The sequence below is a fragment of the Lytechinus variegatus genome, chromosome 1 (assembly GCF_018143015.1).
Source record: "Lytechinus variegatus isolate NC3 chromosome 1, Lvar_3.0, whole genome shotgun sequence".
Taxonomy (NCBI): Eukaryota; Metazoa; Echinodermata; class Echinoidea; order Temnopleuroida; family Toxopneustidae; genus Lytechinus; species Lytechinus variegatus.
The window spans coordinates 13163687-13181672 of record NC_054740.1 but is presented as its reverse complement, the minus strand read 5'-3'; the positions used below and the strand labels follow the sequence as shown (position 1 = coordinate 13181672).

Sequence of the window (17986 nt, the reverse complement as noted above, 5' to 3'; positions counted from 1 at the left end):
CATTCCTGATTCAGATTGAAAATTAATGGAATGAATTAGCTTTTTTTTATTGACGCCACTGTCCTCTATTTTTCGATTTTTTTCATTTCACACAAATTGTCCTCGTGAAAACCGTAGGTATTTTTTTCATATGAATGGAATCGAATTCCTATCCATTTTATTATTCGTATAGATATATGATATTAATAAATTCATATCATCTTTACTTTCACATGCAGTGCGATACTGGAGTCGGAGTAGACGCCCTCTACGACCAGCTGTACAGGAAACCAACCATGTCCATGCTTCTGGGATGCTCCTGTTCCGATGTCTCGAAGAGAGTTGGTCAGATCCTGCCGTATTGGAACGTGGTCATGGTAGGTAAGGGCTCGTCCAAACCTTTCTAGATTATTAACACGGGGAGACCTGAATCTTGACAACATAAGGTGGAAGAAAGTACACCACTGACCGGTTGTGTTAAAGAAAGACCACGCCCTCAGGAGTTAGCATTGGAGCTTGAATCTAACAAACCTCTTTATAGACCATTTCTTTTCAATAGTACCATTTCCTAAGAAGAAAATGCGACGACGATTTCAGGATATACAATCTATACCCATATGGCATTGATATAGCCTTTTAATATGTATATACATTACAATGAAAAAAATCATCGATAAATGTTCAATAAAAGTATATTTAATATTAAAGAGATATCCACATACATTTGTGATTCCGAAGCTTCGTTATTCCGTAGGTTCAGATATTCCGAAGGTTTGTTAATCCGAAAGCGAAATAAGGTTCGTTGTTCCGAAGGTTCGACAATCCGAAAACGAATTGAGGTTCGTTGTTCCGAAGGTTCGTTAATCCGAAAACGAAACTAGGTTCGTTGTTCCGAAGGTTTGTTTATCCGAAAACGAAATGAGGTTCGTTGTTCATTTCGTTTTCGGACAAACGAACCTTCGGAATTACGACTCTCATTTCCTTTTCGGATTAACGAACCTTCGGAATTACGCCACAAATGTTCGGATTAACGAACCCTTTTTCGTTTTCGGATTAACGAACATCGAGGCATTGGCAATTTACGTGTTTCGGAATTACGAACCCTCGGAATAGAGAACCTTCGGAATTACGAAGTGTAACCGATATATCTACCTGTGTTTAGTGTTTGTTGTTTTTTTTTTGTCTAGGCCTCTAACTAAAACGTGTTTTGTTTTATCATTAATAAAACGTTGATAAAAAAAGATGTCATCCTTTTCCTAAATGATTTCTTAATGATTTTCATTATTGCGCCTTACCATTCTCAGATTTCTCAATGTAATGAATATAGCATGTCAGGTCAGGCAAGGCTCAGTTGGTCTTCACTGTAACGTAATGAGCCACGTATCAGATCATTATTCTTTGTTTTTCTTCAAATTTTCCTAGTTTTGCTTTATATCAACTTGTTTATATTCCATTCAATCCGTTGTATTAACATTATATTATTATGATATGGGCAATTCCATAAAATTTGTACGTCCGATCCCCTAAATGTGGGACCTTCATGAAATTTTCTCACTCTTATTTTTGTTATTATTAAAGTCTGTAATGGTCTCAAAGGAGTCACTGACTTCGTCAGTTTATAAGGTAAAGTAAGACTTGAGAAAAGTGGGGGTTAGACGTACAAAAAAGTTGATCCTTTTGGCCCATAATTACTAGTATGAAAGTATATTTGATATTCTATTATATATTATTTCCTTCTAAAACTTATAAATGCAATCTCCGATGTGTCCTCTTTGTTAACAGGTTTCGTACGGTTCTACTTCAGTGGCTCTGACCTCCCAGGAATATTACCCGACCTTCTTCCGGACAGTGACCCCGGATTCTTCCCACAATGCAGCGCGAGCTTCGTTTATTGAGCACTTCAAATGGAACATGGTGGCCAGTCTAAGCCAGGAGCAAGAGCTGTTTTCGCTGGTGAGTTCGAATGTTGATCAATGAAATTAGCCTTTAAAGCTTTGAAAATCATTTATCCGTAAAATCAAACATATTTTCAGTCTTATTTTCTCGCTTAATATTGAATCGCTATAAACAATTAAAACAAATAGGAATATATAGTAGATCAGGTTATATGAAAACGAGGCAGTTCCTCGCACGTATCGTAAAGGCCAAACTCATTCTTTGGTGGATTTCCGTCAAACCTTTTAATATATTCCTCACTATTTTGCTTTGACAACAAACATCAACTCGACGTCAGAGAGATTTTTTTTTCGAATATTAACTTTTATTGTACTTTTTAACGTGAAGTATACCTATGCAGCTCTGTGCCGCGCTGTTACTGAAGGGGAAAAGCGCTATATCAAATGACTATTGGATTGGATCAAAACCCTTTCCATGAGTTTGATTTTAAAAATATCAATGAAAACTTTGAGCTCATGGTTTGTAACATCCCTTGATAACGGCTTGATGAGAGAACATAACAAAACTCAATCACACACATGCACGCACCCCTCCCCCCGTACACACACACCGTTACAACGTTCGTATGGGGAGTTTTCGCAATAACTACGCAGGCTTTTTATAACGCAGATAATCTTTTCTCGAAAGCCCTTCAATGAAAAAAGAGTCTTTGTCAAAAATTTGTGGATCAAAACAGCAGTTCCGTCGTGGACTCTGGACAAACGACATATTTGCAGTTTTTAATCGGGGCAGAATTTTTGGATTATTTGCTGTCCCATACAGCCCACCAACTTTCTGCAAAAAAACTCTCAGCTGTCCATTGTGACTTGCATTTGCAAAGGAATTTGTGCGTTGTAGAAAGCGTCTGCTTAGTAATTGCTAAAATACGCTTTCGACACACACGCATCCCACCAGTAAACACTTAACTGCGCTGTCACTCCGCTTTCATGGATACTTTGTGCTCCTGCATTAGTTCAGTGACCCGTGCACCATTCATTTCTCAGCGGGAAAGTGGAACTGACAACTAGTAATCAGTGAGTTCATTTTCCTAAAAGCCTTCTGGTAAACATGGCGATAATGCCTTCCTTAAATTGAAGATTTAAGACTCATTTTCCATGTTCCACCTTTCCCCCCATCTCCCACGCGGTCCATCCCGGTAGTCTTCGATCCATGGAAGGATGGAAAGTCGACGTTAAGAGGAGGGGTGTTCGATGAAACGTATATAACATCCGCGAAATTTACCTCCTGATAATGTAACACCTGTTAAATCTCTGTATCTGGTCCAATATTTGTTTAATTATTATCTTCGTGACTATTTTCATGGTTCTATTTCTTTTCACTCCCTCTGAATTTTTTAATGACTTCTATTCAATTTTATTGGTCATTGCCCATTGCCATTATTTGATGAGCGCATTATTTTGAAATTTAAATGCCGTATGTTGTAAAAAAAAATCCTATTGGTAATACTCAAAGTGCCATTGTACCCTCACACACCTCTACCGCGCCCACGCGGAAACCGGTTTAACGTTTATATGCAAATCCGCTACAGTGTCTCGAACAAGAACTAGTTTAGGATACTTTTCATGCACCGTATGCTACAATAAAATCAAGAAACTACCTATTAGTGGCTTGTGTCAGGAAACCACATGAATGTGAATTTTGAAGTGGTAGGCCATGTGGGAATGACAGATGATGAATTAAATGTCGGAGAATGGAGAAGGTGCTCCGAACTCCATTTTACGGTGTATCTATTGGCCTACTTCAAACTTAAAGGTACCCATTAGTGTCGTCATCGGCCCATTGGGTTGTAAAACCAATTAAGTATATTTTTGGGCGCGTCGTGGTCTAGTGGTTCTGACTCTCGCCTTTCAAACAGAGGGTCGTGGTTTCGAATCCTAACAATGACGTGTTTTCCTTCAGCAAGAAATTCATCCACTCTGTGCTTCATCCGACCCCGGGTGTAGTAAATGGTTACCGGCAGGAATTAATTCCTAAAAAAGCTGTGCGCACCAGAATTGGTAGATTAGCTTAGCCGGGGTAATAATACAGGAGCGCCTTGAGCACCTAGCAAGGTGGATACATGCGCTATACAAATCCTCTGTTATTAATTAATTTTTTTTATACCAAAGCCTTTTTTTAATATATTCCATGTGTATATACAATATGGAATATTTTCATGTTTTCATTACATAATACACAAAATATGAATTGCCGTAAGTTTTCTTATTCAGGCCAATTTGTTTATCCAATTTCGATTGCAGTTCGATGTGTTATAGATCCAAGTAAATTGATTTCACATCAGGGATAATTATATATATATATAATTTACGTAGCTCATGGACAAAAATGTAAAAAAAAATATAGAAAAAAGGGATACAGGTCCGTATGTGTACATATAGCTATGTAGACACAGGGACTCTATTACATAAATACTACAGTCATGTTTTTATTGAATAAGTAATTCTATTGTAAAGTAGAATAAGTCTGTTGTGTTAAATCAAATCGATCTCTATGCTTATAAAAGCACTTCGACTACCATTTTTCAAATTGACAATCTGTTTACACTTTATGATATTCTAATGCCAAAGCCTTCTTCTGTATACTGTAACAGTTTGCATGTCTTTTTGTATGTTTATTAATTGACGGTATGATTTTTCATTTTTTCAGGTTTTTCTCCATTTTAAGGTAATAAATTATCAAAAACTATTCGTGATTATTTTACTCCTAAAAAAAGGCGTAAATAATTGACTACTCCGGTAATTCCGGTTATACTCCGCTTATTATATCAAGTGGACTTTGTTTGAAACACTTTGTATGCTCTCTCGAAATTCAGTCCAAATTTAATGGTCATTGACGTCACTATAGGGGAATGAAAAAGGCAAATGAACAAGTTCAATTATTTCTTAAAGAGTATGTTTACGAGGATTGAACTGTAAACTTGAATTTATACATGTATATTCCGATCAGTTAAGTTTCTAGCGAATCATTACATTGTAATCGAGATAAACAGAACAATGAATAACCGTAAACAAAACAAAATGGTTGACTTTAAATGAGAGTATAGATCTGCACCTGTCTCGTTCTATCCAATCACGTTGATCTTTAAACATCGTAGCCTTTATTATCGAGCAAATGAGAACAAAATTATCCCTATCCTTGGATCAACTACAGCAAAATGATATCATTCCCCGACCAGCTTCGCGTCGATATCGGCAAGGACATAATGATAAATGAAAATCAATGAGATTTTTTTTCTTTACGATTGTGGGGTTGAGAGGTATACATACATGTAGCTCTATATCATTGGCAATTACCTTTATGGGAATCATCGTCCTTTTATTATTTGCTGATTAATGGTCCTTCTGTTTTCCTATCACGTCGATAGTATACAGTTTCTGCAGTTGTGCAGTGTATATGATATGGCCTTCTTACACACCATAATGCAATCATTCCGAAAATTCGGTTGGTTTATTTTCATGTTGTCCAATGCCAGTTCGTCCAATTGCCAACTCGTCTACTATAATTTGGTTTACCATCAGTTCGTCCAACATCCAATGGTCTAATTGCCATTTCGTCCACTCACCATTCCGTCTAATAACCAGTTAGTCCAATAGCCATTTAGTCTATACACCATTTGGTCTAAATAGATTGAAAGTTAATTGGGCAAAATGAATGAAAAATAAAGCGAAAATATTAGACCAACTGGTTGTGAGTCAAAAAGTTAATTGACGAACTGATGATTAGACGAAGTGATGATTAGACCAAATGGTTATTGCACCAATTGTTGTTAGAAATGTTGATGGATGGAATGGCATTAGACTAAATGTAGGCAGACCATGTGGTTAGTGGAAGAGTTGGCAGTGGATGAATCGACAGTTTACCAAATCATCATACATTAAACAAAATGATTTTATTAAATGAATTCGATCGTGTACTAAATCATTTGTTTAGTTTCTTATCATTAAAAAGTAAAATATTGGTGAAATAAATGATATAGCCGTGTGATTGCGATAACATGAATAATGGAAATATTTATCAGTTTATGAGAAGTAAAATGGCAAATTAAAAAAGGAGCACCGATTGAAATTATAGCGTTCGGCATTGTGACCTAATCGTGCAAGGGAACATATTTTTAATCAGTCACTCACTCAATCATGAATTCAATTAATCAATTAAGTCATTGATCCATCGATTTTGATAGAACTGCTTCAAATTTTCCAGCATCTACGATCATGACTATCCACACTACGATAAACCAAAAGCCTCCAGTCTCCCCTTTCGAAAATGATTACATGCTAGTGTCCACGTTGTCTGACAGAGGTCCCAATTTGTCTATAGGCCGGTACGTCACATTTGATCACGTGGTATAATGTGATCAGCAAACAGTAGCTCTGGTAATCGATTTCTATCTGTCACCTGTCGGATTTTCCTTTAATCTAACCACAACGGCACCCAAATCATGCCAGTGCCACTTTTTTGTATCTGAAAGCCTATATCCTTTGTCGTCTTGTACCGCTGTCTACTGTAGATGTGAATGTTCTTTCTCCTCTTCTGTCACTTTTCCTCCAATTAACACCCATTCCACAATCTCCTCGTGCCCCAGCCCCCCCCCCTTCTCTTTCTCTTTCTACCCTACCTCATTCAGTTTTCTACCCCACCTTATGTCGAGCTACTCCATATTCAGAAGTAAAACTCTCATCTTGGCCGTGATCTCACTTTCGTTCGTTTATCAGCCGGCATAGCCAAATCTATGACCACCAGGAAACACCGAACAAAAATCATTAATATACTCTCTTCCGATGGCTTTGGAGAACTAGAGGTGTTGCTAAAAATATTTAAAGACCAATCCGTTTTTGTTTTATAAAAATTGTGTTTTTTGTCGTGTCATAGCATATTGTTACGTAATTTGTCAAGAGTAAAATAAGGCGATTAGTCATCGGCCTATAACTTAAACATGTTAAAGGTGCAGCAAAAGTATTGACAAACATGACCGTATGGTGATCAGCAGTCTGACAACATCTTTCAGACACACCCTTATGATATGAAGTATTTTATTTCCTCTCCTATCTTTACTTCCCCTTTCCCTTTAGGCCCAGACCACGATGAGCAAGTACTTCGAGAGCGATACGAACATCACTTTCTCGGCTGTATTAAGTTTCGTCGATGACCCCGGGCCGCAGATACAGCAATTAGAAGAGAAAGATGCCCGTATCATCATCGGAAGTTTTCAAGAGGACGCTGCCAGGGCTGTCTTCTGCGAGGTGAGTGCCTCCACCAAAGATGTCATCAGGGGTCCGTTGCACAAACAGTTGCGATCAAACACACCTCCGAAAATCAAATGAAACTTGACTTTCAACCGATGAAATACGCGTACTAGAGACTTGCGCTTAATTTTTTTGCGTTTAATCGCAACTCTTTCTGCAACGGGTCACAGGATTTTTATAAAAAGTTTGAAAGTAGAAAACCCAGCTTTGGAAGACCATCGGTCGTTCGATAATCATCATATTTTTCTTTCAGTCAAGAATAACAGTCATGATGACTGAAATTAAGGGCCCAGAACATGAATCAATTCAAAATATGTTCTTTCCCGACGTTATCTTTACGTTTAGAAATACATGATGCAAATATTGATGTCGAATTATTTTATCTGTTTACCATGACAAAAAATATATTTTACCCAATTACATATCGGCAAGGCATTCACTTTTTTTTTCAAAATTCGAAGCCATAATGGCTGACAATAGATCATTCATAACACATGCAAAACTTGATGTACATCACCTTTCCGCATATTGGGTAGCAGATTGGTGTCAACATGGTCAGGAAGGCCGGTTAAGAATGACATCAATGAAAATGATTCAAATGGTTTGTCATAGTGAAAGTCGATATTGTGTGAAAATATCAAGAATATGCTACATTTTGCCAGCGAGATAAAGGAAAGCCAGCATAGAAGACCAGGGGGGTGGGCGATTTTATCCGAAAGTTGTCATAGTAAGAGTGCGTTTCGACCGATCAATATCGAGAAGTTTTGCCAGATAGTTGGACAGACTGTTGATGCCCCCCCCCCCCCCGATGTACTGTAGCAACACAGACTCTTTGTCCGCATTAACCTACTTCCCAAGTTTTCACCGTGACGTCAGAAGATATAGTTTTAGGCTCATCATCATTATATTCACAATAATAATGATAATAATATTAACATTATTAATTGGATTTATAAAGTTCTTTTTGTCTGAGGATACAAAGCACTGATATATTACCCCGGATTTAGCTCGAGCTACCATCACCGGCGCTCAGAGCATTCAAGAAATTAATCCTGCCGGGTACCCATTCGATCACCTCACTTAGGTCGAGTGCAGAACCGTGTGGATTATTTTCTTGGTGAAGAAAAACACGCCATGGCAAGCCAATGATTCGAACCCACGACCCTCTGTTTAAAAGGCGGGAGTCAGACCCACAAGGTTAATGTAATTGATGTCATACGGAGACAGGAACCCATTTCTGGTTTATCAAAGCTCAATTCACCTGGCGGAAATGATCCCAATTGCTTCAAAAATCCAAGGTGCTACATTCCATACAGAGACAAGACGGCAGGATGTATCATGAAATCGATCCGAGATCACTGCCTTGAAAATGTTGACAAAACTGCATTCGGTGATGACCTCTGAAATATCCTGTCAGGTGTCACGGCATAAACAAACAATTAGAAACTCCTCTAAAATAATCAAAGCACTTGGAGATAATTCCCAAGATACGTCACACAAATTACCTTTAATTCTTGATTCACCCTGGAGAGATTGGAGTCAAAGGATGCGTGAAAATCAGTGACGGCTGGAGAATTCATTTATCCCCAATTACCTGGTGCAAATGGCCTTTCGGTTTCTTTAGATACGAGTCGTCACTTTGAAAATTGATGTACGCCGATTTTCCGATGCCAGAGAGCTGCGGTCGTCCTCGTTTTCTGTGTCATTGTGTTGACCCTTATATAGGAAGCATTGGGATCGTAGTTGGGTTCATAAGAGTGTTTTCATGTTTCTTATTTTGTTGAAATGAGTAATTGTTTTCTTGCATAGTTTCTTATTTAGTCATCCTTAGTTTGATTTTGCGTATCATGCTGAACAGAACTTTATTGATTTGAAGCATTTCAGTTTGAAAGTTGTTGGTCTTGGTGCTAAATATCAAAATTTGGCATCACAATTTGATGTTGCAGAATAATTTGAAAGAATAAGTGACGGTAATAATTAATTCCATGTTAACAGACGTTGAATTCTGAGATTTTTTGACCTAAAAAAAATGCTTGAAGCAATTCTGATCATACTTGGCCCCTGTTTTAGTTATAATCACAAACGTACCTCCCTCAATCGCAAGTAGAATTACTTTGAATCAGTTTTGTTTCATCATTTGGTAGTTATCATACATGATGTTTGTCATTACCGTGCTCGAAACTCTACTTTAAAGGTGGAGGCCATATATTTGTAACTTAAGTAAAAGGTACCCAGCAGTGATATCATCGGACAATACATAACATTGTATGGATATGGATACGAATTTGAATATAAAGATATTTGACGAAATTTTGCGAGTTGTTGATCAGGCACTTTAAGTACAACTTATTCAGGGTTCACTTAACGGATCAGAGGTATTTAGCTTGAGACATTATTAGCTTTACAGATCTGACAATTAAAAACAAGTGGAGCGCCTCTGGCAGTCTCACCTGCATCGCGCGATTCAATACAGCAGCAGTGCTGACTTTGAAAACTACTATGAAATAATTATTAAAGAATCACCATTCATATAATGATGCAATAGTATGTTCATCGACAATAAATGACATTTGACCTTGATCATGCGACCTAAGACTTGTCAGTGATACTTGATTACCCTTATATCCACATTTTATAAACTATATCTATAAATTTGTAAGTTATGACAGCAATCTAATAATTATCTCCAAAATGGCTAAAGTCAATGACCTTAAATGACCTTTGACTTTGGTAATGTGACCTGAAACTCGTACGAGATGTTCAATGATACTTGATTACTCTTGTTTCCAATTTAATATACAAGATTCATATACTTTCAGGGTTATGATGGTTATTCAACAAATACCCCCTACGTGCCCAAAGTCCATTGGCATTTGACCTTGGTCATGTGTCCTGAGACTCGCACAGGATGTTCAGTGATACTTGATTCCTTCATATCCAAGTTTTATGAACAAGACCAATACACTTACAGAGTTACGATGGTAATTCAACCAAAAAACAACATGGCCAAAGTTCATTGACCTTAAATGACCCTTGACCTTAGTCATGTGAACTGAAACTTGCACAGGATGTTCAGTAATACTTGATTACTCTTATGTCTAAGTTTCATGAATCAGATCTATAAACTTCTAAAGTTATGGTGGTAATTCAACAGATACACTCAATTTGGCAAAAGTTAATTGACCCTAAATGACCTTTGACCTTAGTCCTGTAGTTCGAAACTCAGACACGACGTTGGGTTACACTTGATTAACCTTATGGTTAAGTTTCATGAACTAGGTCTATATACTTTTCAAGTTATGCTGTCAATTAAAAAACTTGACCTTCGGTTAAGATTTGCTGTTGACGCCGCCGCCGCCGGAAAAGCGGCACCTATAGTCTCTCTGCCATGCAGGTGAGACCAAAAGAATAGCGGCCAAATATTCATATATTTTACATGTAATATAAATCTGACGTAATTTTGTTTGCCCTTTCTTACCTTTAACAGTATACGTTACTATGATGCTTTTGAAAGAGAGTATGCCCAACTGTACTTCAAGACCAACCGTTTTGAAAATATGATAATTTCGACTGTGGATACCAAGTCTGCCACTGTCGTATAACATATGTTTGTCATTTCTTACAGATCCTTGAATGGCATTACCGTATAGGTAACATTCATCAGATTTCTTTTATTGTTATTACAGAAATAGATATTATCTGATTTATGATTGAAATGCCCAGAAATTAAGGAGCATTAATCCACAGGATAGTGATTTGATTAACTCAGAATCGCAATTAAGCTTTATATAAGCCTTTTCCTAATCGAAAGGAAAAGGCGCTTTAGTACATGTGTATTGGATTGGATACATGGAAAGGTAGGATAAGGATAGCGATCTTTAGCAAGAGAACTATAAACATAGGTGAGTTTTCGCATCATGACGCAGAACAGATTTTAGAGCGCAGTAAATCTATTGAAAATGCCCTTCAAATAACAAAGTACATCTAGGAGGTCTTTGTCGAAAATTGGTACACCGGAACAGCAGTTTCAGAGCTAAGGTAAAAATTGCAGATATATCGTTTGTTCAGAATCCTGGGGGCCGTTTCATAAAGCTGTTCGTAAGTTAAGAGCGACTTTAAGAACGACTGGTGATCCTTTCTTACGCGCTAAACCATCGCCTATGAATATACCATTTACAACAAGACAGGATAACCAGTCGTTCTTAAAGTCGCTCTTAACTTACGAACAGCTTTATGAAACACCCACCGGGACTAAACTGCTGTTTTGATTCACCAGTTTTCGACAAAAACCTTCTTGATTGCTCTTCCCCTTAAAGGGTATTTGACAATACATTTTCAGTATTATTGAAAGCGTTCTGCTTCGCGGGGCGAATCCACCCCCCCCCCCCCCCCATTACTGATAGGTGACGATGAACTAGAATGCTCAAGAGGTCGTTTAAGCCTTAGGGAATCCATGCTAGACACCAAACAAACAAGATGCTCGAGGGATTATATGTTTGCCTGGTCATCATCTACATGGCTGCACAAATTAGCATTAAATCTTCATGGCGGATTTCATTCGGACGACGACTGCACTGTATACAGTAATATACGGACAAAAAAAAAATATGACTAAGCGGAAAACGGACATGACCTCGTGCGTGACCTCGGGACGATTTTGCGAACTGACAATAATTATTCTACGACAATACCCCTGAATTGATTGATTGGTTAACAGAAAGCACGAAGTGATTACGACCTGCGCGGGACAAAGCCAGGAATAGAAATAAATCTGTTGAAGTGGTGGTTTGGATTATGCATTGCGTGATTGAATCGGGGTTTTCTGAATGACTGATAGAGGAAGAATCTCATTAGTGATTAAATGACAAGATCAAGGACAGTTTCAATCTTTCATATGGATAAAAAAAGTCAGGCATCCATTTGCTCATTTTCTGGAGGATATGGTATCAATATGCATTGCTGTCCTTTTCATTAATTCTGTTTGTCATTGGATAGCATGAAGATTAGATTTCAAAGGATATATTTACTAATGGACTCAAATAACCTTACACGAGTTGCGTACATGGCTCTCCTTAATACCTGATGACGAAACTGAAAAGAATAGATTTTTTTGGCTATATACATGTTAATACAGATTGTGGGTTAAAGGGAATATCAATTTTGATTGAATATGACCTTTTTTCTGATCGCAGTCTCCTATAATAATTTATATCGTGACAGAATATATAAAAGTTTTTTTCTATAGGTCTTTGGCCTTTGTCAAATTATACCACATTATGATTTTGAATTAATTATGCTTTATATATCTTCATATGCTTTTGTACTTGTGTTTCTTAATCAGATGTAAAAATAAATTTTGAATTTGAATGCAATTTTGGTTGTTATTGTTGTGTTTTGAAGGGAAGCATAAATTCATACAATTTGTATACCAGACTATATAATACTATAGGAAGTAGGCCTAGGTCTAATTCATGAAGTCGTGTATGATGTCCTATCCTATTTCACGCTATTGAGTGCAACTATACGTAAACATTTAACGCCTCTTTTAGTTGGCAGCCTATTGTGAGGCAAAGGGCCTTTTCACACGTGAATCTTAAATCATCGTTGTATAATGATGATTGCTATTGTAATTGTGACTGTGATTAGCGTTCGTGATTCTAATCATGTTTCGGTTTGGTCTTACACGTGCTAAATATTCGTCATTAGCCTTATTTTTCACTGGAATCATTCAAATTCCGATTTTCTTTACTATGTGAAAGAGCGGGAAATTACTTCGGGTTTGTAAATCAATCGTTCTTTAATACACCGAAGAGTCACCCATTGCAAGAAATCTGGTCACGATGCACAACAAAACTTTGTAATTTGTTGCGGAAATCGTCTAGTGTTGATCCAAGACGCCTCATACCTTTCATGAAAGTAATCCGGATAGAATGACAATGTGATCATCATTGAGTCATTCTAGACAGTACCAAATCATCCGTGTACAAATAAACGAGAGCTAATAGTGCTTACTTACATCACATGATTCGTAATCCATCGCGAGGCGCCACATAATTGGCGGGTGACTGCAAATCACAACCTAGACCAAACGCTTCGGTCTCTATTACATTGGTTGTTCTGCTGAACTCCATTGGTTCCACTCACCAGAGAAAAAAAAGTAAAGAAGACCCCCACCTCCCCCCTGTCCATGCGCAAAAGCTTTCCAATATCACCGAAGACTTGGTCAATTTTGTATAAACCATACTGTTATATTGCCTACCATCTGACTGTTTATGACATATCCCTGGCTGGTACAGGTGTATGATGCTTGTTGCTCTTCTCAAAAGTTTTTAAGATTTATTATCCTTATATCCTTGTTACTGCCCTTAAAATTATTAATGTGCTGATATGTCTAGAAGCGAAAAGAGCAACATTGATACATTCAGCTGACTTCGCTTTTAATATGTAAAATTGAAACCACGATTGGGAAGGCGATCTTTCTTGGGTTGAAAGTGTGCAGTCAGAAAAGTTATTGCATGTATGTGTCGCTTTTCATTTATTTATGTCATCTTGTATCCCTGGCCTTAGGCTTACAAGCGGGGCATGTACGGGGCAAAGTACGTCTGGCTCCTGGTGGGGTGGTACATGCGGGACTGGTGGCTCGTTGAAGACGATCGGATAGACTGTACACCCGAGGAACTCACTGAGGCTGTCGAAGGCTACTTCGCTGTAGACAGCATGGATACCAACATCGATGACCGGATGTCAGTCTCGGGTCTGGTGAGTTCCTGGCAACAGTTCTTTTGATCTATCCTCCGTTCTGATACTATTTTTGCTCCATCTATCATTATCCTGGCCCTTTCTGTCTCTGAGCGAGGCATTTCTGCTTCCAACTAACAACTGACCAAAGGGTTAACAAACTTTGAACGTTGTTCCTTTTGGCTGAATTCGGACTTTTTGGAATTCCCAATAAGATTGCATGGCCTTTGAATTAACATCGTTAATATTTAGCATTTGCATAAAAAAAACGTTTGTTTCTTGTAAAAATCTAGTAGTACATTACGAGTTCTTAAAAAGTGAAAAGTAATTCACATGACGGCACTACCTTCAGGTCTGTATATGTTGTCTTTGACCTTGTGATGAATCAACACTGACCTCTCAATGTATAGTGACATCTTGAGTCATTTTTGCGAAAACATTGCAACTTCTAAATTGTTTTTCCCATAACCACAACCGGAGGTCAGAAAGACTCGTCATATCTACTTGTTTTGCTGAATATTTTGTATTGACTCACTACTTACAAATGATGCAGGTTCCACCTTGTTGTAATAGTTTATTTTCAATTGGTGTAATGCCAATTCGTGCTATTGCAAACTCGTCTGCTGCCATTTGGTCTACCATCAGTTCGTCCGCTATCCACATGGTCTAATTGTTCTGGCCAAATAACCAGTTGGTCCAATAGCCATTTAGTCCATATACTGTTTGGTCTTATTAAACTAAGTGTTATTTTTCAAAACAAATGAAAATTGAATAAGTATTAGACCAACTGGTCATAAGACGAAATGGTAATAGACGAACTGGTGGTTAGACTAAGTGATGATGGGAATAAATGTTCATTGCACCAAATGGTTGTTAGACGAAATTTTGATGGATGGAATGGCATTAGACTAAATGAAGTTTAGACCGTATGATGAGTGGACGAGTTGGCAATTTACCGTTGAAATACCGTTAGCCACTTTGTTTCCTTAACTTGTACGTAATGTACTCTAGACATCATCCGAGTTCCGAGAGGAGATGAAGGAACGCGGTATCGAACACCTCTCCACCCACGCTGCCCAGACCTACGATGCAGTCTGGACCATCACACTCGCTCTCAAGGAGGCTATGCGGAAGGTTGATCCGACGCCAAGCAACGCGTCGATTCCGATGACGACGACGAAACCAGTGATGAGCGACGTCGGACCGACAGAGTTTTCGTATACTGATGAAGGCATGAAAGATGCGCTTATCAATATCATGTCTGACGTCAAATTCACCGGTGTTTCAGTGAGTCTGATATTTTGACCTTTGTATGGCTTCCAGACCTGAGATAACCAGGGCCCTGGGAACGATTTTTTTTGCTGGGGGTGCTAAAGTAAATTTGACAAGCAACAAAAAAAGAAAAAAAGTTTTCACATAAATGAATCGTTTTGGTCCCAAGAAATTTGACAAGCAAAAAAAAAGGGGGGGGGGGTTCAACACAAAATGGTTGCAATTTTCAATACATTTCACCAATTTGACACACCTACCAGAATTCCAGGGGGTGCTGTCTATTGGAAATAATACACGCAGCACCCCCAGGAAAATCCTGGGGGTGCTTTAGCACCTCATGCACCCCCGCTTCCCAGGGACATGGAGATAACGTGTCCATTCGACATCCTTTTGACCTGAGATAAAAGACTTAATCGCAGACACGCAATCTTTCAATAGCTTCGCACCTTAGCATCCTGATCCCGTGCAGCATCCCCATACTCCCCTTGCTCCTCGCTCGTTTTCTACTCCAACTTCCGCATCCTTCTGGTCCTTCCAATTTTTCAAATTTTCGATGTTGATGAGAACAATTTGACCAACATTAGATTAAAGAGATAATACGTATTTATGACTTTTTCGTTAAGAAAGGAACAATTTAGTATACATGTAGCGTGTAAAAAGGATTGTCAGTATTATGGATCCATTAAAACATCAAGGCAGTTCTGATATAAACCACATTACATGCCAGATGCAATGTACATCCATGTCTAAATGAAATGTTTCTAGTGATCACCATAATTATGGAGAAAAAGTAATGAAGTAGGTAGTAGTAGTAGTAGTAGTAAGTATTAATAGTACTAAAAGTAGTAGTAGTAGTAGTAGTAGTAGGAGCACTAGCCTACGGGGGGGCAGAGGGGGCAGTCTGCCCCCCCCCCTGACGAGTCACAACCCATACAAAAGACACATCCCTGCCCCCCCCCCTCCTGACGAGCTTGAAGACTCTTTTTTTTTTGCTTGTCAAATTTTTTCGGGTACGATTGAAGACCTTTTTATATTTTTATTTTTCTATTTTTTTGCTTGTCAAATTTTACGACCGGTTTTGCCCCCTCCCCCTGTGGAAAATCACAGGTACACCACTGAGTAGTAGTTGTAGTAGTAGTAGTGGGAGTAGTAGTAGTAGAAGTAGTAGTAGTAGTAGTAGAAGTAGTAGTAGTAGTAGTAAGTATTAATAGTACTAAAAGTAGTAGTAGTAGTAGTAGTAGTAGTAGTAGTAGTAGTAGTAGTTGTAGTAGTAGTAGTAGTAGTAGTAGTAGAAGTAGTAGTAGTAGTAGTAGAAGTAGAAGTAGTAGAATAGTAGTAGAGTAGTAGTATAGTAGTAGAGTAGTAGTAGAAGCAGTAGTATTAGTGTAGTAGTATAATAGTAGTAAGTATTAATAGTACTAAAAGTAGTAGTAGTAGTAGTTGTTGTTGATGTTGTTGTTGTTGTAGAAAAGGCAGCAGTAGTAGAAGAAAAAGTGGAACTGTGATTAGGACTACAATAACTCCGAAAAAAAATCATTAAGAATTTAGAAAATATTGAATATATGAGGGCAGTTCAATATTCTAATACTTTGTTTTATTTTCATTCATGATCTTCAGGGACCGGTTTCATTTGTGGGCCCAGATCGCTTTGGAATCACCACTTTCAGACAAAATCAAGGTAACTTGCTTTAATTTGACCTATCCTTACCCAACATATACTTTTATGATGGACATCCTATTTTCTTGTGGTATTATTTCAATTCATTTTACTCTTCATTTCTCCTTAGATGGTGAATTGAAACGTGTTGCCTTATATTTTCCTGAGAGTGAACTCCTAGACTTTGAAACAGAGGGAACAGTTCCTATCCACTGGGCAGGTAAGGGAAATCATTCTTCAGTATTTCGTATTGGGTATCAGAAAGGTCACAAAAATGTTGTAATCTATATATATAAATGTAGATAAACATGAAGAATGAAATAGGATGTACATGGATGTTATAAATCATACTTATAAATCCAGTCATGTCCGAGGAAATGTAGTGAATGTTCCAGTTACAGAATTGCGTAGGATTTGATGTGCGCCGACAGAAATAGAGCGAGATATGCATCACTCCCAAAATAGCTATACCTTGCTTGAAAACTAAACCGAATTTATCATGTGGATCTCTGAGACACTGAGAACTGTTGACGGTCAACGACCTGGGTGGAAAAACAGCCGCTTCAGTCAGACAGAGAATCGATGGTAGATTGTAACACCTAATATTTCAAATGTAACCTTTTCTATTCCTCTCAACAAGAGCCATTTCTCTTCATCGTGTTCATTGCATTTGAAGGGGAACCAGACAAGTGGCCTCGTTTTTCATGTGGAGTAGGACCAACATGGGTCTGCTCCAAATTGCATTGAAATAGATATACGTTCACTAGCAAGCGAGGGTTAGAAGTCACTCACCCCCTGCAATCCAATAAATAGTATCCTCCACGTCACATTTGTTTCATTATTACTACAGCCAACCGCCGCGATTTGCCTATATTGTATTGAACATTATCAATACAATGGAGGAACATTTACTGCAGACTGGAACTTGGGCAGTAAATGCTGTTTTTATTTCGAATGTAGCAAACGAGATTGCTATTTGTAATATATACATTTCTATTATGAAAAGGGCTGTGGAAGCCTTTGAACGACAGGCAGTACAAATTATTAAATAACCTTTTAATATTGTTCTTTTAAGTTATGATTGGATAATGGGCACCCACGCGTACCCTCCTTCATTTATACATGTTGTCACTGATTCGTA

The 17986-nt window shown here is 38.0% G+C and overlaps 1 protein-coding gene across 2 annotated transcripts in view; it reads left to right on the top strand.

The window, feature by feature from the left end:
- Positions 1-221: 221 nt before the first annotated feature.
- Positions 222-17986, top strand: part of LOC121405665 (gamma-aminobutyric acid type B receptor subunit 2-like) — a 39003-nt gene continuing 21238 nt past the window's right edge. The window contains exons 1-7 of one of the 2 annotated variants that reach the window (XM_041596597.1): positions 222-356; positions 1762-1932; positions 7005-7175; positions 13746-13937; positions 14928-15203; positions 16806-16866; positions 16976-17065. In XM_041596597.1, the coding sequence (XP_041452531.1) occupies positions 276-356; positions 1762-1932; positions 7005-7175; positions 13746-13937; positions 14928-15203; positions 16806-16866; positions 16976-17065 (1042 nt within the window). In that variant the 5' untranslated portion in view covers positions 222-275. Of the gene's footprint in view, positions 361-1761; positions 1933-7004; positions 7176-13745; positions 13938-14927; positions 15204-16805; positions 16867-16975; positions 17066-17986 lie in introns of both variants that reach the window. The other variant, XM_041596682.1, reaches the window with a different exon arrangement.